The sequence below is a fragment of the Sipha flava genome, unplaced genomic scaffold, assembly GCF_003268045.1.
Source record: "Sipha flava isolate LNK unplaced genomic scaffold, YSA_version1 164_pilon_pilon, whole genome shotgun sequence".
Lineage (NCBI taxonomy): Eukaryota > Metazoa > Arthropoda > Insecta > Hemiptera > Aphididae > Sipha > Sipha flava.
The window spans coordinates 59,195-84,683 of record NW_020271825.1 but is presented as its reverse complement, the minus strand read 5'-3'; the positions used below and the strand labels follow the sequence as shown (position 1 = coordinate 84,683).

The 25,489-nt window shown below is 27.0% G+C and overlaps 3 protein-coding genes across 4 annotated transcripts in view; 2 read left to right on the top strand and 1 right to left on the bottom strand.

Annotated features, from left to right (window-relative positions):
• LOC112679572 overlaps positions 1 to 25,489 on the bottom strand; it is a 214,805-nt gene that overhangs the window by 187,117 nt on the left and 2,199 nt on the right. The window contains exon 2 of the mRNA XM_025549440.1: positions 10,405 to 10,638. The gene's annotated coding sequence lies outside the window, so the exon portion shown is untranslated. The remainder of the gene's footprint in view (positions 1 to 10,404; positions 10,639 to 25,489) is intronic.
• LOC112679576 (facilitated trehalose transporter Tret1-like) lies at positions 2,019 to 10,409 on the top strand. Its single transcript, XM_025549447.1, has 3 exons — positions 2,019 to 2,224; positions 6,616 to 7,076; positions 8,701 to 10,409. The coding sequence occupies exons 1-3, from the start codon at positions 2,182 to 2,184 to the stop codon at positions 9,583 to 9,585; spliced, it is 1,389 nt and encodes a 462-aa protein (XP_025405232.1). The 5' UTR covers positions 2,019 to 2,181; the 3' UTR covers positions 9,586 to 10,409.
• On the top strand, positions 14,736 to 21,618 carry LOC112679577. Of its 2 annotated transcripts, XM_025549449.1 has the most exons (3): positions 14,736 to 14,905; positions 15,002 to 15,259; positions 21,451 to 21,618. In XM_025549449.1, the coding sequence occupies exons 1-3, from the start codon at positions 14,839 to 14,841 to the stop codon at positions 21,510 to 21,512; spliced, it is 387 nt and encodes a 128-aa protein (XP_025405234.1). In that variant the 5' UTR covers positions 14,736 to 14,838; the 3' UTR covers positions 21,513 to 21,618. The 2 variants fall into 2 exon arrangements, with proteins under 2 accessions (XP_025405234.1, XP_025405233.1); XM_025549448.1 differs by lacking the exon at positions 21,451 to 21,618 and having other exon boundaries at positions 15,002 to 15,760.

Here is a 25,489-nt window from a genome sequence, read left to right as displayed (position 1 = left end):
ATAGATTTTACATAGATTGTAATGTTGGTCCGATGAGAAGGCATTTGTATTCTTTATATTTTATTGAAATAAAATAAAACTTTTCCTGGGTCATCAGTTGCAAAAATACTATTAAAAATTACTAGAAATAATTATATTTAAATTAATGTTAAATAGTAATAGACTTATTTTAAAAATTAAATTAAAAAGAAAAAATATATTTAATAATTAAAGGTAAATTACGTAATAAAACAATTGAAAATAACAGTCTACGAGTATACTCTACAGTGTCTACACAGTTATGCTTAGAAATTTAGAATGGAAAAACTACTTTATTAGCATATATTTCATGTTGATGGTTAATGAAATAATAATATATTTAATATATTTAACATATTATTATAACTCATTAAAATAAAAAAATATATAAGAATATGCAAAGTGAAAATTCGATATTTTCAATACAGATTTTATAAATTGAATATCGATCTAAATAAACATAATAAGGAACCGCTCAAAATTGCGAATTTATTAATACCTTAACCTTAGACGGTTAAACTAATTATAAATGAAAAATTAAACTCTCAAGAATTAAAATTTCTTGTTATATACAATATTATTATTATAATATGTACTTTCTTATATGTAATTATTTTTTTTAAACAAATATGATTCAATAACTAGTATAATAATGAAAAAATAGTGAAATTATATTACAATGATCTTATGAAATTAAATTTTGTGACATTGTACTTTTACTTCATAAATTATTTATATTTTTTGAATTTAATATAATTTTTAACTCATTGGATTAGATTATTGCGATATAAATTATCATAAATAATGAAAAAATACATAATTCCTTTGAATTTGCTAATAAATTATTTCAGTAAGTACAGGCTTTTAATTTAAGAATAATTAATTCGACTCTTCATTGCAAATCTAATCATTGCCGTTTAATCTATTTATATCTTTATTAATACATCTTTGAATGTTAGTTTTGAACAACATCCAAAAGACAAATATATACAGAAGAAGGTCCATACATAACACGAAATTTAACAACTCGAAAATGTCTGCAATTCGTAAGAAACATTTTCCTTAAAATAATCTAAATATTTATGTTAACAATTTTACAACTCGTAAACTTTATAAATATTTTTAATGACATAACATACTATATTATAGTGTTAGGTTAAAGGTAGTGATAATAATAAGAAAATATCTATAAATTACCTAATTAATTATATCATGCATTGTAAACGAAAAAATACTTTTAGTATAATGCGAAATTTAAAAAATAAAATCAACAACAAAATTCGTTAATATTAAAATATAAAATTAAATTACTACTGCAGAGGGATTTAACTTATATTTTATCAGTTCCGAAAAATTTCTCCGTATCCTATCAGTAAGCTTAATTCATCAGTGGAAAATTGTTTCTTTTGCAGACGTATATTTGTCATTACAACTTATTTCAATCTGAATGCTAATAAGATGGGTCTTGAAGATAAAGAAACTTTCAATCTTTTTATTTTATTAATATGCACTGGAATAATTTTTATGAATGGAAATTCGTCATTTATTTATTCGTTTTGTACACATCATTTCTAATAAATATAATGGCATTGAAATATTTTGAAAGTCAATCTAAAGAAAAATATTATTATATTAATTTAATTTGAAATACATAATTGATAAATGTTTTACAAACGTTATACTTCAAATAGAAATAATTATTAAAAGTTATTATATTTGCTTACAATAAATTATTGAATATCTCGTAGTAGTATTTGTCGATATGAAAGAAAGTATCAATAAATGTTATAAAACAAAAACCTCAAACAGTTTAAAGAAATTGAATAAATTTAAGCATAAAAAAATTATCTCTGAATTATATTAGTTTCATGAATAGATAGAGAGGGAAATTAAACCAATGTAATCAAAACAGCTTTATAGGTAGAATAATTCAATTTAAAATCGTCCACATGGTTGTACTCGTATACCAATTAGTTTATTATCGTAGGGCCTGTAGTAAGTTGTCGTTGACCTAATACGTTACTAAATACGAATATTTAAATTATAGATACACTGTTTACAAAATCCATGCCAAATACTTAAGTTGGTATTTCTAAAAATATATATTAACAATAATAAAACATCAGCGACAAGGTACTTCAAAATATTATCAGTTATATCATAATGCATGCCAGTACAGTCCGACAAATATTAGCATCGTTTATTAGTAAGTACACTTTTAACGAAGTTTTTTTGGTTATACATACATATATACATATTAATATTTATTTACGTCTCACATTTTTTCTTTTTTTTTACCTTCATAAATAGCAATAAGTACGTCCGTCCAAAATTGACGATAAGTTAAATATTGTTTGCAAACATTTCATACTATTTTTTCTTCGAAAAAAATTACAAAAAATGTTATGTCATAGTAACCATTTAATATTTTAGAACAAACATAAATTCTTTAAAAAATTATTTATACTAATATGTTTTGCAGAAGAAAATATATCAATATCAATTATTTTGAATGATTCGAAGAACGTTGAATGTTAAATAATTAAAAAAATAATATTTAAATACAATTTAACAAAATATTAAAATATTTTTGAATGAAGTTTTTTAAAATGTTTACCATATTTAAAACTTAATTAATTAATATTAATAATTAATAAAAAATTTAACCACGAATAACAACACGAGTATACTTGTTTAACTATCATTGATCTAAGTTATCTTAATTCATCTACTTGGGTGATACGAGGGAGGGGAAGGGTTTATTGTAGTCGAGTATTGAATGTATTTTAAAACAATATGTTTATTTTATAAATATATTATGCAACTATATTTATTAATATAATTAGAGCCCGGAAGTTCATTCATTAGCACGTGTTTATACAAAATGGGCCAAACAATTGCTAAATCAGCAATAAATTCAAATTACACATATATAAACTAATCCAAATAAGACATTATTTCGTAAAGGTTTTCATTTTTTTTTATTTATATGTTCAACAAAATTGTTGACATTTACAGCATACAATCTTCTTCTTCTTCTTCTTAGGCTAAAAACAGACCATTTAGGTCTAATGCCGCTTCTACAATACCTCTCCAATGCATTCAATACAACATACAATACAATTATATTTATTAAAATATTGAAAATCATTTATTGTAAATAAATTATTCCTAAGATACTAAAAGATATATCTTCTCAGTTAAAATCAAATATGTTTATTATATATTTTATTAATCAATAAAATATAACAGTTAAGCAAATTAGTTTACACGTAAATCAAATGTTATTCTTTTTGATTATTCATTAACTATTCAAAAGGTATTTACTAAACAATTCAAAGATTAATCTAAATATATATTAAATTAAATTTTCATTCACTCATTAACACATTGCTACATCTTAAAGACTACAAAATGTATGAACTTAAAGTTTGACATAGTGGTTTCAATAATACTCTATATGTGAATTAAGAAAATTCAAGGTATTGTTAACCGCATTTTAAAATGTTGAAACCGATTTGGGCGGGTTATAATTTATAATACTTATTGGTCACCTAGGAAATATTTAATTTACTTAAATATTTTATTTTTAATAATTACTAATTCAACTAAATAGTAGTATTTTTTAGTCTAAAATAGTAAAATATCCCCTATACGAAATTATTCAGTTAGTAGCCTTGTAAAGACAATTATTTATAAGAACTTTAAATTAAACCATAATTGTTTAGAGCTAAAGGGAGTATGTTAAACTAATTACATTGCTACTCAATTTATATATTGAACCCTTACAGCCTGGCATATAATATTAATTTTTTTTCACAAATGTCATGTACAATGTAAAAATAATTGTTGACACAATATTTTACTATGAAATTTTCTATACTTAAACTCTAGTCATCAAAAAGTTTAGAGTCAACCTTACAGCCAACGTAAAAATGAAATTATATTCGATTACTTCATTAAAGAAATTACTTCTGTCTATAAATACATTTTTCAAAATTATTAATTAGTCATATTATCTACATAGCGGCAGACGGAATAATTAATTCTATGTTGTATATGTGAAATGTATAATTACTCTAAATATTATATTTTATCTTTATTATTTGAATCACCAGTTGAATTTTTTTTTAAAGATATTTAATCTAATGTCCACCTGATTTAGTAGTACTAATAAATAATAACAGGATATCATAGAAACAATAGTTAAATAGATCATCGTCATGGATGTGTTATCAAACATTATATTAACATACAGCCGTATATAGATACACCTTACAGTCAAAAATAATGATATGCGTTTGTATAAAAAACACAACGAACCATTTTAAGATAGGGTATTTATAACTTTAAGTAGTATTTGTGCATTTAAACTAGAATAATTATATAATGAGTCACAAATTTTTGCAAAATAATCTCGAAAATGTTCAAATTTTTTTAAAAGATAATAGTAATGGCAAGCCAAAAGTAACGAGTGAGATATATTTCGATTACGTGATTCACTAAAAAATGTAATGGTAAACTATTGAGTGTTTCCAGGGTTTCTGTCCACTAATAACAGACCAGTCTCTCACGGGATTGCGTGTATATTGCTCTGTACATTTTTTTCCGTGAAAACCTATATTATATATTGCATGATAATAAATTAATAGTTTCCTCGCGTTATGCGTAGCAATTGCTTAGCAATTGAAACAAAACAAGCTGTAAATTACTACTGTTATAAATTATACTATTCATAAGATATCAATAATAATAATTATGCTCGATGTGTAATAACTTCAACGCTATTGATAAACAATTATCTTCCAATAATCGTATGAATTCGAAATTATCATCATGTTAATTTGTTTTTAAATCTTATCAATTAATATTATATAAATATATGTGATATTTATACAAAGTATTTAACGCATTTTATAAAATTCTAAAGTTTACTTCATCTTTTTGTGCTTAACCTTGCATTTAACAGCTATAATTTTCGGTAGCTGTTAAAAATCCTATATTTGTATTTGTTTAATTATCTTATTTATTTAGACGTGTTAATAGTTTATTAGAAATATAATCGTCAACAAGATTTTTAATATCATGCAGTTTTGTCTTTTTGATCTAAACATCAATTAAACTTAGTAAACATTCATAATATATATATACATTTCTATCATTTTTAACTGACATAAAACAAATTACTTAGTCATAACTTTAATGTTGTATGGAAATAAGTGTTTCGCGTAACCTCAAGTAAAATGTTAGTATAATAAACATGAGAAATATTATAAACTATTCTCAGTGTTCAATTTTATTAAGCACATCATATATGTATATAAAAATATGCAAGTACTGAGTACAATTAGTAGCTTATAACGTATGTAACGTACCAATAACTGAACGAATTTCATTATTAATAATCCCTACTTATTAGTTAACTATCTTGAACAAAACACTGGGAAGTGCTTGTGGAAAGTAAAATTATAAAAATAGCATCCAGACCTAACCAACCTAACCTTAACCTTAACCTCGTCCAAGTTCGAAAGCTCGGCAAAATATTATTATTACCATTATTATTCCGTCCCGATCGATCAAAGTTAATATATTATACATTATTATACATATATTATATATTTATACAGTCAGTAGTGTAAGCACGGTATCATATCCAATCGAGCTTTATTTTTATATACTCAAAAGATAATGTTGTGTATGGTAATAATATACCCTCAAATTCAATACCCTTCGATATCCACGTCGCTCGATTTCATTGATATTTTATAAATTCAGATTGCAAACTATTTTCTAGTCGCACAATGTGTGTCCGATCCGTTATCAATCCGTTGTTATCATGGGTATATTATTGTTCTATAAAGGGACAATCAACAAGGAAAATATCCATACTCATTAAGAAGGCAAAATCAGGATATACACATATAACAACCAATACTAGATTTTATATTTTTTATTATAACTCGTACCTTTTTTCGCAGTTATTAAAAAACTGTTGGAGAATTCGTAAAATTATTTCCCTCAAAGTAAATAAAATTCATCAGAAATCGTTAATGAATGTGATAGTGGAGCAATCTTTCAGATCGAAATCGTGTACACAAACACAAAAAAACATACATCATGGTATCCTAGTTCACTCGGAATCTAAAAAGTAATACTATGATAGCATATCATATGATATTGATTATTTCGATTTTAACCTGTCGAATAAACTTGGATGGTATTTTTGAAAACTATTTTACACTGAACAACAAATACTCAATGACTGTATATTAACAAAGGTCTTACTCGTGAGTCAAGAGGCAGAATATTTTTTTCTTATAGTATTCACACAATTTCGAACGAATAGGTGGAAATGTATTGAAACATACTTAAATATACTCAAACTTACTATGTGTATTATCTTCGCAACTCAACTGTTGACGAAACCCATAACAACTTCACAATTTTATTCTCACACAAAAGAAAAACTAATGGACAGAAGGCAAGGAAAGGGAAGTTCCAATCGAATATAAAATAATTTTCCCCTATTCATACTACTCGTACACCGCTATACTACGACATGGTTTTCTTTTTCATCCGTGTATTATTATATTGCAGTAACGCTGTCGGTGCTAATGTCGGGCACGTTCTTCGGGTGGCCGTCACCGGTGCTGCACTCGGGGAAAGTGCCAGCCAACATGACGTCGGCGCAGGAGTCATGGATGGTGACGTGCATCGAGATCGGCAACCTCCTGCTGCCACTACCCGCCGGCTACCTGATGGACGTCGTCGGTCGCAGGACGTGCCTGGCCGTGTCCGCACCGCTGGCGCTGGCCGGTTGGGCGCTGATTCGGTTGACCAGTGACGTGCGATGCCTGTACGTGGCTCGCATCCTGCACGGTTGTGCCATGGCCGTTGCGTACACCGTATCGCCCGTATACTTGGGCGAAATAGCTGGCACGGACTTGCGAGGCTCGCTCAGCCTGTTCTTCCAAGGAATGAACTCTTCCGGCATACTGTTTGTGTACATTGTCGGCTGGATGGTGACGTACAATGCACTAGCGGTCGCAATGAGTGCGGTATTATTATTATTTATCATCGTTTCCCTTTGTCCTTCGTTATTTTTGGTCATCATCGTTGTACGCAATCTTATATTGCAATGTTACTTAAATTTATTTAAATCACGGAACACCAAACAATAATATTTTTTATACAGAACCCCCATAACAATTGTCTTCAATAAAGGAAGGTACACAAACACATAGCGATAAACGATAACAGTACACTAAAATACCAACACAGCACAATGTAATTAAAATATTTATTTAGGAGGTACTCCAGAAGTAGCATTATATCTAATTTTAATAACAAAAAAAGTTATAATAAAATTAACACATGAATCTTAATTGGATGGAAAAGCATCAATGTGACTACAAATATTATCAATAATTGGAGTAATAATTGTTAATGAAAGTCTTAGTGTCAGCATCAAAGTCAACCTATTTCGATATTTATTCATGGTTGCAGTGATTGCTGAGAATCCACATAAGTACATTAAAAGAAAATGAAATAGCATGCTCAATGCATTTTAACATTTTGTAATCACACTGCATTGCACGGCGTTGCGTCACTCGAACAAAACACACAGTAACGCAAGACACGGTCCCGTTGAACTAAACCGTCATTTTATGTGTTATACTCGTAATTAAGTGAACACGTGCCACGTACTAATTTTTATCGACAGTCGTTTTTCGAATTTTCTTACATTGTAGTACAAGACTCTATTGAATTATATATTATTATTAACTGTTCATTTCAAACTGTAATTAAATAATATGTAATAGTAAAATACAATAATATTTTATAAATGTGCTCGTCTAACATGACGACTTTTTCCCATTAGCTACCTCTGATCATTATATTTTTTCAAAGTAATTTTTTTGAATATTTTGAAATAAGCACTTGAGTTTCGTAGAACGTGATATCCGAAGTACCCTTAGGTTCTGCGAAACAAAGTTTAAGAAACACTGAAACAACAATAGTAATATATTGCTTCCGCGTATTCACTTTTCCCGTAATGTAACACCATCTAAACCTGTTTTCTTTCACCGAATCCATCATTTATGTACAATACTCGTAATAAACAGCATAGGGTATTTGTGACATTGAGTCAACAATTTATAAGGCCAACGAACATCGGACTGATTATCATATCCGTTTATCAAAGGTTTGATATTACAAAAACTGTCTTAGAACTGTCCAATAGAAAATTTTTTATCATGTTTTTTGACACATTTATTATAAAAACAAATTTTACTAAATTTTTCTATGTAGTTAATTTTTATTAAATTTTATTATTTTATCAGTTCCGCACAATCCAATTATTATACACAAAGTTTAATTTCTTCGTAAAATTCCATAACAAACAACTTTGATAGTTATTGACTCGATTTGAACAATTTCAAATCGATATTCTGTATCATCCGTCGCACTATTATCTCGTACAGTTCAATATACAAACACAAGTATAAGAATAACATTATTGTACAAACATTACGAAATATATTGTTATGTCAGTTCACAAGTTATCGGCTTCGTTACCCATACCTAGAATATATTTATATATATATATATATAAAAGAGTTATTGTATCATCTTTGTGCGTCCGAATTATAAACTAATTTCTTTCTAATCTACGATTAGGTGCCGACGTCATTGATTATACTGTTGATATTCATACCAGAATCACCTCATTACCTGTCGATGAAGGGCGATAACGACGGAGCGCTCAAATCGCTGTCGTGGTTGCGGTCGTCCGACAACGCAGCAGAGCTAGAACACGAAGTACGGTCGATGGCGACGTCTTCGTCCGGGGTCGGGAACGCGGACAGCCTGTTGAAAACGTCCGGCCGAGCGTTGGCCATCGTGCTGGTCATGGGAACGTGCCAGATATTCAGTGGCATCAGCGCACTCGAGGCATACGCGTCCACCGCGTTCAAGGGCGACTCCAAATCCGGCGTCGGCGATAGTGGTGACGGCATGATGACCGCCGACGCGTGCGCCGTCATGTTGGGCCTTGTGGCGCTGTCCAGCGACCTGCTGTCCGCCGTGATCATAGACCGTTTTGGCCGGCGACCGCTGCTACTCGTCTCATGCATTGGCTGCAGCATCAGCCATGCGGCTGCTGCGTACGGCCTGTACCGCGGCCGCCATGAGCTGTTGGTGCTAGCCACGCTGGCCGGCGCCATGTTCTTCGCCAACACAGGGATCATGCCGCTGGTGACCACAATCGTGTGCGAGTACTTCCCCACCAACAAACGGGCGCAGGCCAACGGCATCACGCAACTGGTAATGACCATCGCGTCGCTGGTGTCGCTGAAGATCTACCAGCCCATTGCCGACGTGTACGGCGTGCATATGAACTTCGCGCTGTTCGCCGTCGTATCCGTGTTCAGCGCGGCGTTCGTATACCGCTTCATACCGGAGACCAAAGGCAAGACGTTCAAGGAGATCGAAATGATTTTCAGCGAAAAGAAAATCGCTGCGGATAGTGACGGCGGCGGTGGCCACGTGCTCTGCTGCTGTTGACGTGTCATTGTTGAGACGTGCCCCAGGCGAATTCCGCTCACGTGAATTAGCTGCACGAGCTCTTTAGGAATTCGTCTCGGGTCCAATCGAATCTATCCTTTGCGAATTCCTTTGCGTCAAACGAGCGAGGCACAGGCCGCATCTCAACCGATAATCGAGAAACGGCTAAACAATTTTCAACTGTAATACCCACGAAACGAATGACAAGATAAAGCACATAAAACTCTTGACCCGTGGTGTAATCATTCACGTCATGTATACATTATACTATGTATTTCTCGTGTGAAAATGCTCAGAAAAAGTTACGGTCGAAAATTTCATCGTATTTAACTTGTATTTTTTTTTTATTAACGTCCAAAACACGCTCGTTCAACTTCGATAAACAAATCAAATCGATCACCAGTTATAATAATTACACATATCAAATTTATCATCAATTAGGTACATTTTACACCAGTGTATATTATTTTAACAATGAAACTTGTCTTTAAGGATCTCGTCTATGACCGCGCATACTTGTGTAGAGACAACCATTTTTCTGCAAACTGATTATACACGCAAACGTACCGTTATAAAACGAAAACTTGTGGAAACTTAACGTTTTTATTGGTCCCAAACGGATTCCGACTAAAGACAAGTTTTGCCGCATACATATATTAGTATACCAATACACGGATTACTCACGATGTGTTAATGTTTTATTTAACACCAACACACAACGTGCATTTTATTAATTACGTTTATTTTGTCCATTTTTTATTTTTACTATTTATTTTGTTTATTATATACTATAAAAGAAAAACATTTTTTTTTACTCACGTTCTTGTTCTCAAACAATACATAACTGACTTGAATTTATTTCAAATCTTTTGAGCAATCAACTTAGTTTTCCCAATCAATTGGAATGTTGCCAAGATAAGAATTTTACACTCCAAAGGGATACCATTTCACCTGGAAATCCGAACTTCTAAAGCCATTCCGAGAAACATAGTGCGGGCCAAATGACTTGGCAAAATATCTTGATATAACTCACACTTCACATTTTTTATCCACCTAAACAAAATGAAAAACAATAAATAATTGATAATCAATCACGGAACGTTTACGCTGCCAAATACTATATACTGCATTTATAAGTACACATATTGTCTTAAACGATTACATTTGACTAAAAACTCAATATAATCATGCACTTCAAGTATAATATCGAATAAACTGGCAATGCCGTTTATATATTTTAAATTAGATTCGAGATCATATAAAATGCACATTTATGTATAAATTATTCAACTTTTAAGTATTTAAATCATTCACAAAATTTAAAATCAAATTTATTTTTTATTATCAAATCAAATTTAAAATTTAAATCATTCACAAAGACTTTTAAAATCGATACGATGGTCATTTTTAAACTATTAAAATTACCATGATTTGAAAAACTTTAGTTTGAAGAATATATTGGTTTTACGGTTATGTTATTCGTTCCAATTAATTTATTTATGTTATAAAAACTAAATCAACAATTGTACACAGTATCTCATTATAACGAAAATTGAACACGAAAAATATTTCATAAATGTGTCTTTTGAGTAGTATTTTTAGATACAAAGATAAGCCAAGAAAACTGTAAAATAAATTTAATTTCTTTGAGTAACGAAGTTTTTTTATTCATATTTATTTTGTTATTTATGTTATTTATTTAAAGACGTTGAACGATATATTATAAGATTTTTTTTTTATTAAATTTTAACTATAAATTATATCTTAAGGATCTTGAATGTCCTAAAAAATAATACTAAACAATTATTTTTATATTATTATTATTTTTTTTTTTTTAGTTATTTTTATTTTATTTTTATTTAATATTAATATAATGTGAAATAATTATATTTATTGTATAATTTTTATGGAGGAAAATTAATTAAACTATTTTGTTAAATTTTTTAGATTATAATCTACAAAAAACTATATGAAAGTTATCAATAATAACTATAATAAGTATGGCCATCGATCATATAATTTTAAATTAAAGTAAATATTTTTTTAAATATTTTGTGTTCATTTTTACTTAATAATTAAAAATGTAAAAGTATTTGTATATTTGTTTAATGTTATATAACATATCATAATGTTAAACTTTTAATCATATCATAACTTATTTATTCTTAATTTTTTATATAAATATGTTACTGTGTATAATATATAGGTATACTACATATGGCTAAATTATCACTATTATTGTTACTATTTTATTACATATAAACACTATCTAAACATGTACATTTAGTACTATCTATATCTATAAAACATTTCATAGTTAAGTGTACTAGTAATATAAATTAGAAATGTATTTGCAAATTATACAAATAATTATGTCTATTGTATCTACACAATAAAGTTTATACTAAGATAAAACCCTTAAGTCACACTATTCACTGTGTAGTACATTATGTATTTGATAAATTGAATGTACGTACGTGTATGATCTACATAATTAATGTACATAAACCTAAAAAATATTTCTTAATATTTTTGACCAAAATATTTGAAATGTTGTAATATTGTAGTATATAATAGTAATAATATAGGCGAACATGGAAAATCTGTTTGACATAAATTTATTTGTACATAGGTACATGGTATATGGTATATGGTATACACATGTTATGAACGAAGTTAAATTACTTTATCTGCGTCCATACCAGTTATATAATACAATACCTATATGGCTGTATATATATACATACATTACATACGTACACGTACATAATAATTTCCCGTGAGTATAAATGTGATTCGATTAGTTGACGAAATTTCACAAGGTCAAATAATAACACACATACACACTCCAGAGTCGTAAGTGTACGGGCATACATACGGTATGTGCTCGTATTTGTAAAACCCGCGGAGTAGGTAACCCCGAAATGTTTACCGGGGCAAAGGGGGGGGGGGGCAAAGTACACACGTGCGCACACGCGCGCACATGTGAAAACAAGTGTACATGTACTCGAATCCGATGTGTACGAACACGGCGAAAGTTGTGTACCGGGGCTAAATGACGCGCGCTGTTTGCACTATTAACATTGTATGAAAATTGATAACGTCTCCTTCACCGTTCACCCTTAATCGCGATGCCAGGGTAAAGAGGCGTCGGCAAAGCTTACGCAATTCGTTATCTGAATATTTCTCTTTCACCCCCATCCTCTTTTAGTCTGTACAAACACCGAATTTAACCCCAGAATGCAATGATGACAAACGGGTGTACCGCGTGCGCACACTCGCCAAACTTACGTATGTGTACACAATGTAGACTATAGTAGTACATGTACATACAATGTGGTTTTTTTCATACTAAACACAATTGTTTTCTTCATTAAGGTATTATAAAAATATATTTTCAATAACTCGTAGAATAATGGTGCACACTATCCAACTCCTTAATACTGGAAACATTTTTCTTACTTACTAACTATACCGGTTCGATTTATATTTGACAGAAAAATATTCTACTTCGGAATACAAAATTCATTAGAAACCTAATATACTTTTATTTAGAAAAAATTTAACTGTAATATATTATTATCATAAAATAGAACGGCAGTATAATTCATTTTCCAACAAATATTTTATAATATTGACTTTATGAAATATAAAAAAAGAAATTTCAAATTATTCAATCTAATCGAAAATACGAGTACCCGTCAATGAAAGAGTGACCTTGTACGTATACAAATATTAAATATAATATACCATGTTACATTCGCACAACCGCGGTCGGCGACAATCTAAGTAAACGAAAAACAAAGAGCCACTCCGCCAAAGACACAAAAACATTCGATTACTGTCGTCCTTGATTCACACAGCACGCAAACTTTTTTGCAACGTTGTCGTAAGGGCTCAACGAACTTTCAATTGGTTGCAACTTTTCACGCTTCTCTTCTTAATTTATTGCTATTGTATATTATTGTTATTAGTGCAAATGTAGAAAAGTAATCTTAGAGCGTTTCTCTCCAAAAACCGATAATAATCTTCAAAATATTCTCCCGAATTTGAAACGTTAAGCATGGCATATATATTAAAATATAAAAATACAAATATTATTGTTTTATCATTTTGGTGCCAAAATAGAATGAACAAGCATTTGTAAATTTACATCGTAATATTATAATTATGTATCAGAATGGTAGTCAATTTACTACGACAACAGATTAAAATAATTTAAAAATAGTATTTCATCGAAATTCTTAATATTTGAAATTCGTAATATGCAATAATAATTGTATTCAATTTCGTTAGAAATGATTTACAAAGTCGACGTTACTTTCCGTATTAATTTTACCATTTATAATATTAATTTTATGTACAAATAAAAAATAGTTATTTACTCTTTGCGGAAGACAATACCAACATTTTTCGTTTAATAATATTTTAAAATAATTCATTCTTAATTTAAGAAAATAAAATATTTCAAGGCATAATATGCAGTAAATAATTGTAAATGTAACTAGGAAGAGATTTAAGTAGTATTGAATGCCTAAATAAACAGTATTTCCAAAAATATTTAGGTACGTTTACTAGTATATATACTATAATAGTTATCTGATTCTTTGATAGCGAAATACGGATATTAGAATTATTGTATTTCTGCTTTTTCTAATAAATTTTTCTAAATCTTATTTATCATCAGCAAGATAAAATTATTAACAATAGTTCGAATTATTTTCTTTATATTTATCAGGGTTGAAACGTTTAATACGGTATAGTATAAAACACGTATTATAAGTACGTATAAAACGTATAAAACATATAGTATAGAACACAAAATTATATACGTTTTATACTGTATAAAAATTCATTTATAATATTTAAAGTTCAAATTAAACTTATTAAACTAACTATAAAATAAGGAAACATACATTATAAATAGACAATTGTGGTGCTATTATATATTAATAATTATCAGTATCTTATCGCAGACATATTTATAGTAAATCCATTGTACTTGGAACTTGTGATATTTATAACATTTTCAATATTTTTTTTTTTTGTCATTCGATTGAACACAAAAAATTAAAATAGGTTTCTACCTTCTGGTATAGTATATTATTTATATTTTATTATTAAATTTCATTAGTCTGTGTCTTGTTATCGTCGCGTTCGCACGTTATTGTGTTATACACAAACATAATTTTGAATATAATTCAATATAATTTTATTATTTTGTAAGTAATTTAAAAATTCAAATAAACAAATATGACTGTTCGTCCAACACATAGTGGATGGGATGTTAATTATATATGGCACAAAGAAGAAGCAAAAGGTAAAAAACGTTAATTAGTGTATCTAATAATTACTTAAAAAATAAAATAATATAAAATCTAATATATATATATATATATATATTATTAATTCATAGGTAAACAATTAGCAAAATATTTACTTTGTTCAAAAATATTGTCCAATACGAGTAAATCACGTTTATTGATTCACCGTAATACTTGCAATACTTCAAAATTATTCAAAATAGTTACAACAGGAATTAAAAAATCTACTCATTCTACTGCTACTAAAATTATCCGTAATGAAGAACCGCCAGTATTAAAAATAATGGGTAGAGCATCTTCTCCTATCTTACCAGTAGCGTCAAGTTCAACATCTGAAACTCAAACTCAAGGTAAACGTAAACATATAAATATATTTGAATCGGATTCAGAACCAGATGATCCATTTAATAATGCAAATTCATCTACTACTATGCCTAATTTAAGTTTAAATACATCCACTGTATGCTTATCGATTCCATTAGAAGCTGACAATGATGTTCAACTCGCAAGTTCTTCACGTGAAAAACAATTAAAAATGTCTAATTCTAATGATACTATGATACTTACTCCTGAGAGTTTTACCTCAAAAAATTCTGATACATTCGTTACACTAAAAAATAAAAATAAACAGCAGGATACTATTCAACGTTACCATGATAAAATAACAAATGCTGAAATTGATTTAGTTAACTTTAAATTGGGAAAATTGTTTTTTGGATGCAATATTCCATTTTCTGTAGTCGAATCGGTACATTTTAAAGATTTTTGCCAATCATTAAGACTCGCATATAATCCACCATCACGAACTACCCTATCAACTCGCGTTTAAATGAAATACACGATAGTTTTTGTGCAGCTATAAAGTTTCATTCAAATTCAGCTCTTCATAATTTATATATTATACATAATTTTTAACTACCTAATATGTTTTTGGTTTTTAGTTTTTACTAAGTATAAAATAGTAAGTATTTTTAATTTTTTAAGAGTGAATTTTAAAATCAAAACATATTATACGTTTTAGTCATTTTATACGTTTTATACGTGGGGTATTATACGTGTAACGTATTAAACGTTTTATACGCGTATATTATCAACCCTGATATTTATATCGAAAGTATTAATGTATAATATATTGAAATAATTTTTAAAATTGTTGTTATGCATATATGATTAACGATAAATGAATGGCTCTTAGAATATTGTTATGCTTGTGAGTGGTTTTTCCTCTTTTGATTTATATCTCTCTAAAAGTTGCCGGAACTTTAGGACTATTAACTTAAAAACATTGTAACACCAATTTAAATAATAAAACTTACATAAATGTATTTATTCAAGAAAAGTGATTACTTAAAACACATATTGTCATAGAGCATATGTATAACATTTCAGGGACATTTTCAATATTTACATTACATCTTTCCAAAAATCGCAGATATAGTATGTTTTTATAGCTAATTCAAGTTAAATTTACAATAGGAAATCATTCAATTTTATGAAAATTGACTTAATAAATAATATTCAAGTTTTTCATATCATACATATTTCACGTGTATATACCTACAATGTCCTACATAATACCTACACCAATGAGATATTTTTATTTCTAAAAATAAATCAAATTTTATTATATTACTCTCATAATAATAAATAAATACCTACAAAGAGCATAAAATTAATAATTTTCACTACGTAAATAAATGAAAGGGAGAGAATAATCGTTTGTTTTTGTGTGTATACGAATGAGGTATTTTGTGTTTGCCATTCACATCCACTTTACAACATTGTGTGCGCAGTCACGTCAAATGAAGACGTAAATCCCACTTGTAAAATCGTTCATCAAAATTAAATCTACCCCGCGTTTAATAATAATAAAAAAAAAACAATAGACTAAATGATAAAAAAAACCTAATAAAGAACGTGATGGATTATTTTTTTAAGCTTGAGTATGAATTAAAAAAATTATCTCTCATCTTACATGAACATTTTTTTTTAATTGAAAAGTACTCATTTTTATTAAATTTAATAACTGAAAAAGGTAATTACATATAAATTAAAGATTATATTGCTTAAGAATAGATTTCACCTTATTAAAAAAAAAGGTAAAAACGCACTAAATACTATAAGTTAGATCAGGGGTCGGCAATCTTTTGAACCACGTAGGCCATATTTTTTTTTACAAATGTTTATCAAGGGCCACATTAAAAAAAATATTTATACATGATATATACTAATATAATTGTATTGCTATTATATTTGATTATTTTACATAGAAATATGAGTGTATAAAATATGAATATTACTGGAAAAAATTGCTTTTAAGAAAAAATTTAATTTTTTGACAAATTAAACATAATGGCTTACCTTTATTTTCGACGAAAAAGTATAAATCAACCCAAGAATTATTAAAAAAACGATTTTCATCACAAATTTTTCTTTTTTTAGTCGCCATAATTTTTAGATTTACTTGTAAAATGAAATTATTACAAACGCAAACAGTCACACGTACGGGCGTACACTAATTGTCACAAACGCAAAGTAACTATACCCATAGATTAAATATATTAGATACATAGATTAAATATATTTAAAATTTTAATTTTTAAATATATATATATATATATAAGTATATAAGTATATTTAATTTATCCTATGACTGAGTAGTGCAGCCATCATTATTTTCAACTCCGATTAGATAATAACAATTTCATAGATTAAACTGACTATATAACTATATAGAATAAACATCAACTATTAACGATTAGATTAGATTTTATTTATAAAGAAAAAAGAATTGAATAGTATTGAAGATTGTATGAAAAATTTTATTGAACAAAAATTAACCACCTTTGTGCGGGCCAAAAAAAATTGCTTCGCTAGCCACGGCCTGCGTGCCGCGGGTTGCCGACCCTTGTGTTAGATAACTGGAAAAATAAATATCTTTGAGTGTTAATTATTTATGATAAAGTTCACTAGTTAACATATGAATTTTAATATAACTTAAGAGTTTATCAGTATGAAATGTGTCTATTTCACGTTTTGATACAAACTTATACATACACTGTATACTGAATATATAATTTTACTACCATAAACATGATAAAAGTGTATCTAAATAAAGAGTAAAATATATTTTTAGTCAGTAAAATTGTTGGGCTTTTACTAAAAATATTCTTCAATATGACACAAAATGATAATACAATAGTATTTTTCATTTGGATTCTTAAAATATACCCGATAATAAATAAATACTTTTCTGTAGTACCTTAGAGTATTTTGTTATAGATAAATTATATATTAAAAAGCAGTATTTCATAAAAAAAAAATTGCGGTTGAAAGGAATGCTTAAAAATAAATTATTTCCGCCATAGATTTAAATGATATTAACTAATTGACGGAAAATCGAACACCATAGAACACATTGAATTTTCATAGCTTTTCCTTATTCAGCATAATCATAAAAATACAATTAAGCATTGAGGACCTGTATTTGTTACTTCTAAAGTACTTTTTATAATAAGACAATGCTATTAATTAAGTTCTAAAGGTTCTCAGGTATAACTACAAAAGAAAAAAATTATCTTACTTAACTGTTCATACGTTGCTACGGAGTTTTTTGTTATTGCTCAAATATTAATATTCAAACTATATTGATTTATTTACAATACAATTTTTATTATAAATTGTATAAAAAAAACGCAAATCATATAAAAGTAAAATGGCATTCAGATAATAAATATTTTAATATTTGAAAACTATGTTTTATTCAATATAATACTTTAATCATTATATGAGTTGAAGTAAAAAAAAAGTTAGTTAATATTCGTTATTCCTTAAAACTAAACCATGATTATTCCTCTAATAAAATTTAAATGTTGCATCTGTTGATAATTGATCAATAAAGATGTCAGAATAAAAATGTTTCCATCATTTTTTATGTAGACGATGAATATCGGAATATACAAGATATATATCACATAGAACCGATATTTCTAAATTTAAAAGTGTTAAAAAAAATCATACTTCCAATGCCTAATTAACTAAACTATTCAATACTTACACTTCAATGTACAAATATCATACTATATTACATATTAAAATTAAATAAATCACATCGACTCCTACAAAGAAAAGGACGGTAACTCAAATTTTGGAATATTTCAGTAGGGAAATTTTTAAGGTTTAAGCATAAATTTTACTTTTTTTAAACTTTTTTGTGCAATAATTAATTTGTTCCCTTTCTGTTTGATTGAGTATAATATTACTAATAAAATAATTTTTTTATTTAATGCTCACAGTTATTTTATAATAAAAAAATCAAGTCTATTTTTTTTTTACAGAAGTAACTCAAGTTACTGATTTTTCACGGGAAAGACAATTTTTTATGAAGAATTCACTCCAGTTACTGCTTTCATTGTGATTTAATATTATAGATTGTTATTAAAATAATAATATTTATGAATCAAATAATTAAATTAACATAAAAATGTAATATCTTATTACTCTACTCAATGTAAATGTATTAAAATAATTATATAATAAAAAAAAAATATTTAGAAAATAAATTATTAAATATCTTTGATATTTAAAAATATTTAAAAACTAATTATTGATTTTTGATACAATAAATAATGTAATTATAACTGTAAACACCAAACAATATACAAAATAAATTTTTATTAACATTAACATATATTAATTTGATAACAATATTAATTTCTTGTTATCATTGAAACTTAAAAATATAATATAAATATTTTAAACCAAGTGAAAATTAAAGTATTTAAAAATACATTCAAGTTACTTAATTTTTTTTCAGATAATTTAAAGTTAAAAATAAAGTAACTAGAAATACTTATTTTTTCACTGGTAAACATTACAATGGGAGATCATTTTTAATATTTAATTTTTAATCTCCTAGGAGTTACTGTCATTTTCGTTGTAAATACAGATTCATTTTTGCTATCAAATTTTGTATGAGTCGATATGTTTTTCATTGGATTTCGCTACTAAACTTTCAACAAAGAAAAATCATTATAATAACAACGTTTTTTTTTTTTTTATAGTTGCTTCACTAAAACTTATACAAATACTATATATTAAAACGTTAAGATAATTTATTATTGTTGTCATTGTGAACTACCAAATTTGGAAATCTTTAACTAAAATTAAAAGCAAATATAATTTCTATTACAGCTAAACATTTTATAAATGTCCCACTTATAAGTAAATTCCACTTAATAATTAATATAATTATTTTAGTTGCTAAAACAATTAATTTATTAATTTAATTTTTGATAAAATTAAAAAAAAAACTGTATATTAATCTTAATAAATAAATACTAATATGTTTTACTTTGTTAGTATTAAATTGATCTAAAAAAAAAAAATTATAATAAAAATATAATATTGTATAATAATTTATTCATATTTGTTTGCATACAGCTTAGAATTAATTTACGATTTACGATTCCATTAATTCAAAAAGCTGTTTACTGAATAAAATAACCATTTTATTTCAGTCTGCTCTGCTTTTCCTCTGTTATTTATGGGTTTAGGGTTGTGACAGATTTTCCTTTGACTGGAATTTTTATAAAAAAATATTCAGAATCAATTATCCCTTCATTAATCATTCAACTTGCTGCTTCATAATTGTTTCTTATTTTTCGTCAAAAAATTTACATTTTTCCATTAATATTTTAATTTGCACGTTTTCAATTCGTAAAATATACTATCTATAATTTATGTCCTTAGACCTACAACGTGTATTAATTTTCCATACCAAAGAAATTTACGATTTAAATGACAATAACACAATATATTAAAGACAACGAGGTCTGTAAAATTGTATGCCAAAAACAAAGACAAGGAAATAGGAACTAACTTATTTGAAATTGTATATATACCAACAAAAATCATGATAAATGAACAAACAAAGTGAATATAAATATAAGATATTTTAGTAACTAGGAGAAAAGACAAACTCAATTTAGAAAGGTCGAATCATACTCCGTTCTTTTTTAGTGTTATCTATTTATTTATACTTAAAACACTCGATGGAAGTATATTATACAGTTCAAAATGCAATATATAACGTTATACTGTATAATGTACACATACTTCTTTTAAAATCTATGACATCAATTATTATATTGTATTATCAGGTATATTAAATTTTCGTAAAAACTGTTTAACTAATCTCCATATAAATTGTGTTTATTTTTATTTATTTTATAGAAAATGCTATTAGAGAACTTTAAAATATAAAATAAAGATATTTTACAAAATGTTTCTATTCTCCTTATAACAAAAATACCTAATTAATATAATTACCTATGTAAAAAAAACAATTTACCTATTGTATTATTGTAAATAACATTGTATTTTATTTTTCTTTGCGTACAATAAATTATTTATTATAGTCATAAAAAAAGCTAAGCAATAAATATGTATTAGATGTATAAAAAAAATTTATAATTTAAAAATTAAAATTAAAGAGTTAAAAAATATTGACATTATAATTTTTCTATTTTCTAAATTATAGACAAACAGTTATATATATGCCAAACAGGGACCTACTATAAGGATTTGAAGACCTTCAACTAGTTAATCGTTAAAGATTTGAATTAAAAGCCAAACTGTATTAGGCCTCGACATTCAAGACATCAGCAGATAAGTTGAGTTGGAAGATTTACGGCAACTTTGAATGAAAAATGGAAAACAACTAGTGATTAACAAATAAAAGTGAAGATATAATAAATGTGAAAATAGGTTTTCAAGTTCTAAAACAAACTAAAATATAATAATTAAAATATATCTATACTACTCGATTTACTTCTAAAATATAATATCACTACAATACATACTACATAAAACAATATGTAACCTTATTTAATTAAATTAATATAAATACTGAGAAATGTAAGAAAAATTGAGTGCCCATTTTGTATTTTTAATTAAAATGTAGTTTTAATTTTTATATTAAAAAATTCTGATTTTTTTAAACTTGTTTATGATTATGAAACACAGAAAATTAAATTAAAAATATTGATTAGTGAAAGTTTTAAGTCCCGAGTACTTTTTATAAAATAATACTATTATTTTGACAGTAGACAATACATGTAAAAGCATATAAATTTAACAATTAATGAAAGGGTCATTAAAGTAATTTATTGAATTGACCATGTACAATAATAATATTATCCAGTAGATACATTATAAATACTATAACTTTATAAAAAGCAATTTTAAAAATTAGTCCAAATAAAAAATATATTTTACATAAAAATATAAAAATGCCTAATATTCATAAAGATTAAATCGAGTTAATATATAATAAATCCATTATCAATGTACTGAAAGCAAAATAATTATTAAACAGAAAAAATAATCTTTTTATGTTATACTTTATATTTTACTACTGTTATTATAATTATTCAATTAACTTAGATATATCAATTTACATTACAGTAGGTAAAATAATAAACTATACATCTATTGTAATTTTTATAACACATCAGGTATTTTATAAGATAAATTATATATTAATTTACCTATGTAATAACCTGAATCCAATGAAAAACACTTTTTATAATCAATTATTTTTTCTGAATATTATAAAGGCATATTGAGATATAAATAAAAAATAACATGTCCCATGTATGTCGTTTACACATCTAAATCACCCAATATTAGGGTGTAATTGTTCATCTAAACGTAAACCGTACTAAAATAATATATGCCTCTCTTCCTCCTAAAATATCAATCGATGTCCGTATATATGATACCCATAAGCGTGCGCAGACATTACTGGCAGGGTAGTCAGACATGACACATTAACATTTAATATTAACAACAAATTTGGATAGGATAACTTAATTTAACTTAATAATTATATTTTCCAATATTCTTATACATGTATTTACGGTTTACAGACGTTTAGAAGTGGTTAATCATAATATGGTTATTTATTATTGTGATAATATTGAATATTTTGGTGAGGAAAGGAAGTTTTACAGAGTAGTTAAGTGCCTACCCCGACTATCCCATGCGCACGCTTATGATGATACCTGTCACATCATAATCAATCGGAAAAATACATGATTAAATGAAATACGCATATTATACTATGAGATTTTACAGAGACGAATTTAAAAAGAGCCAAGGTATAATTGGAATCAAATAATTATTTTACTTTCTTTTATCAACAATTATAAATCAGAAAAGTCAATAACAAAATCAGAAGATAATAGATTGCATTTAATATTATACAGTCTTGGAATAGCTATGATGACCACATTATGGGATGATATACTAGAAAGATTCAACAAAACTAGTAAACAATTGAGGTCTGTTTAGATTGATTTAGAGACATTTGTAAGTTTATACAAATCATTAATTGGATATTTATTATATTTAGAGAGTATGTTTGATAGCTATGAAGGGAGAGTAATTAATTGATACACAAAACATTTCGTAAAATACCGGGAAATATTTGCAAAAGAAAAAGAGAAATACATTTTGAAATTCGAGATTCATTAAAAATTAATATTTATTATATATTATTGACAAACTACTTCTAAACCTGAAAGATAAAAATTGTATTATGATGAAGCCAATAAAAATGTTACATTTTATTTTAAATAATAAAACTATCACTATCTGAAGTTTACATAAAAGCAGAAATACTTAAAAAAATGTATAAAAATAATATTTCATTTTCATTTTCTAACGAGTAAATAGAATTCAGAAATTATATCATGTCTTTAACTGAAAATAAAAAACATGAAATTGTAATAGATATTTGCAAAATTATCAGAACTGAAAAACTACAAGAACCGTTTCCTAGCATAGTATAGCATTAAGGATGTATCTATGCTGCCCAACGTCCATTTGTTCAACCGAAAAATAATTTTTAGCACTAAACAGAGTTAAATCTTATTTAAGGTTGAGAATGACTAATGATCGTCTTAATAAGTTAGCTATTATCTCTATTGGATCTGCACTTACTATATATATATAAACTTTGATGATATTATAAATACATTAGCAAAACAAAATACACGTAGAAAATTATAATTTTTTTTTAATATTTTACTTGATTAATTTACCTCAATATATATTACATTAAAAATATTTTTATTTATAAAAACCCCCTTATGTTATAATAAAAATTAATTCTTAAAAAAGGACACTTAAGGAACAGTACTCCAGGGTGCCAAAAATCTAAATATGCATCAGTTCACATAGGTACAATTATTTCTACCCATTTCTAATATGATTTACTTTACTATAATTAAAAAAAGTTATTTTCAAGTCTATTAGAAGTAATTGCAAAACAAATTAATTATTATCATGCAATAACTGTGGTCTTATTCATCCATGGTCTAGTAAGCTAAGAAAAATTGCTATCGACCAGTTTTAGATTTCGTTTGCCCCAAGGGAACTACTTTCAATTGGACTACGACCGAATAGAACTCTAGATCCTAGGGTAAAAAACTTTTCATTAGTTTTTCCACACTTTTTAAAACTCCCTCTTTTTTAAATCTTAATTTACGTTGTGTTTCTTTTATACAGCCACCAATCCCACGGGAATGAATCGTGAAAACGTGACAAACGAGATTTGGACTTTTCTCCTTAGTCTTGTCGCAGTGAATTCTCTGAATAACTTATCACAACATTAAACAATATAAAATTTTAAAATCAGATTTTTAGTTAAACTTTCACAACTAATCATCAAATTTAAGATGAAAAAATGTTGACATTAATTAAAACTTCTTAACAGTTTCCACCTTTAAGAGTAATATTACAAGCCTAGTTTTAGTTCTAATTAATTAGAAAATAAATTGAAACAGAACTTCTATAAAGTCTATATATTTTAACGAAAATTGCAAAGAACAATGGTTATTAAAATAACAGTCTTCTGAATTAATAATACATCTATCCAAATGTCACCTGAATCCTGCAAAATAACTTAAACGTGAGAATGTTACATTCAAATGTTTTAATTTGTTCGATATAAATATCAAAAACACTTTGAATTTCACTTATTTTTTCATTCATATGTAAATATTTTATGGTGACACAAATTTTCATAACAGTAAAACCAAATTATTTTCCTGGATACAGATGATTTATGTGATATTCAAATATTATAGTTTACGAATGCAAAATGGCTAGATATATAAATTATATTTGTATGGGGTCAGCTCAATATTTGAGGCTATTGTATTGAACGCCGTGTTAGATTTTCCAACGAGTCCACCAACGAATTAAAGTTTTATGGAAAATTCATGAGAATAATTGTGTGGTCAGTTCACTGAAAAAAATAGTGTAATATAAAAAAAATGTAAATTTGATATCATAAAACTAATTGATGTAGGAAAACAAATGTTGTCGACACAGTACTCGATAATCGCATTATACACTGGTACATTTTGATTTCCAAAATAATTAACAGCTCTTCTGGATTTACTCGGGTACTCCTTAATTGAATCATACCCGGACAGCTCTGGCTAGCCCTTCCTCTCCCTTCTCCCTATACCAATGATATACCCAGTACTCTAATGACATGGTACAGGCAA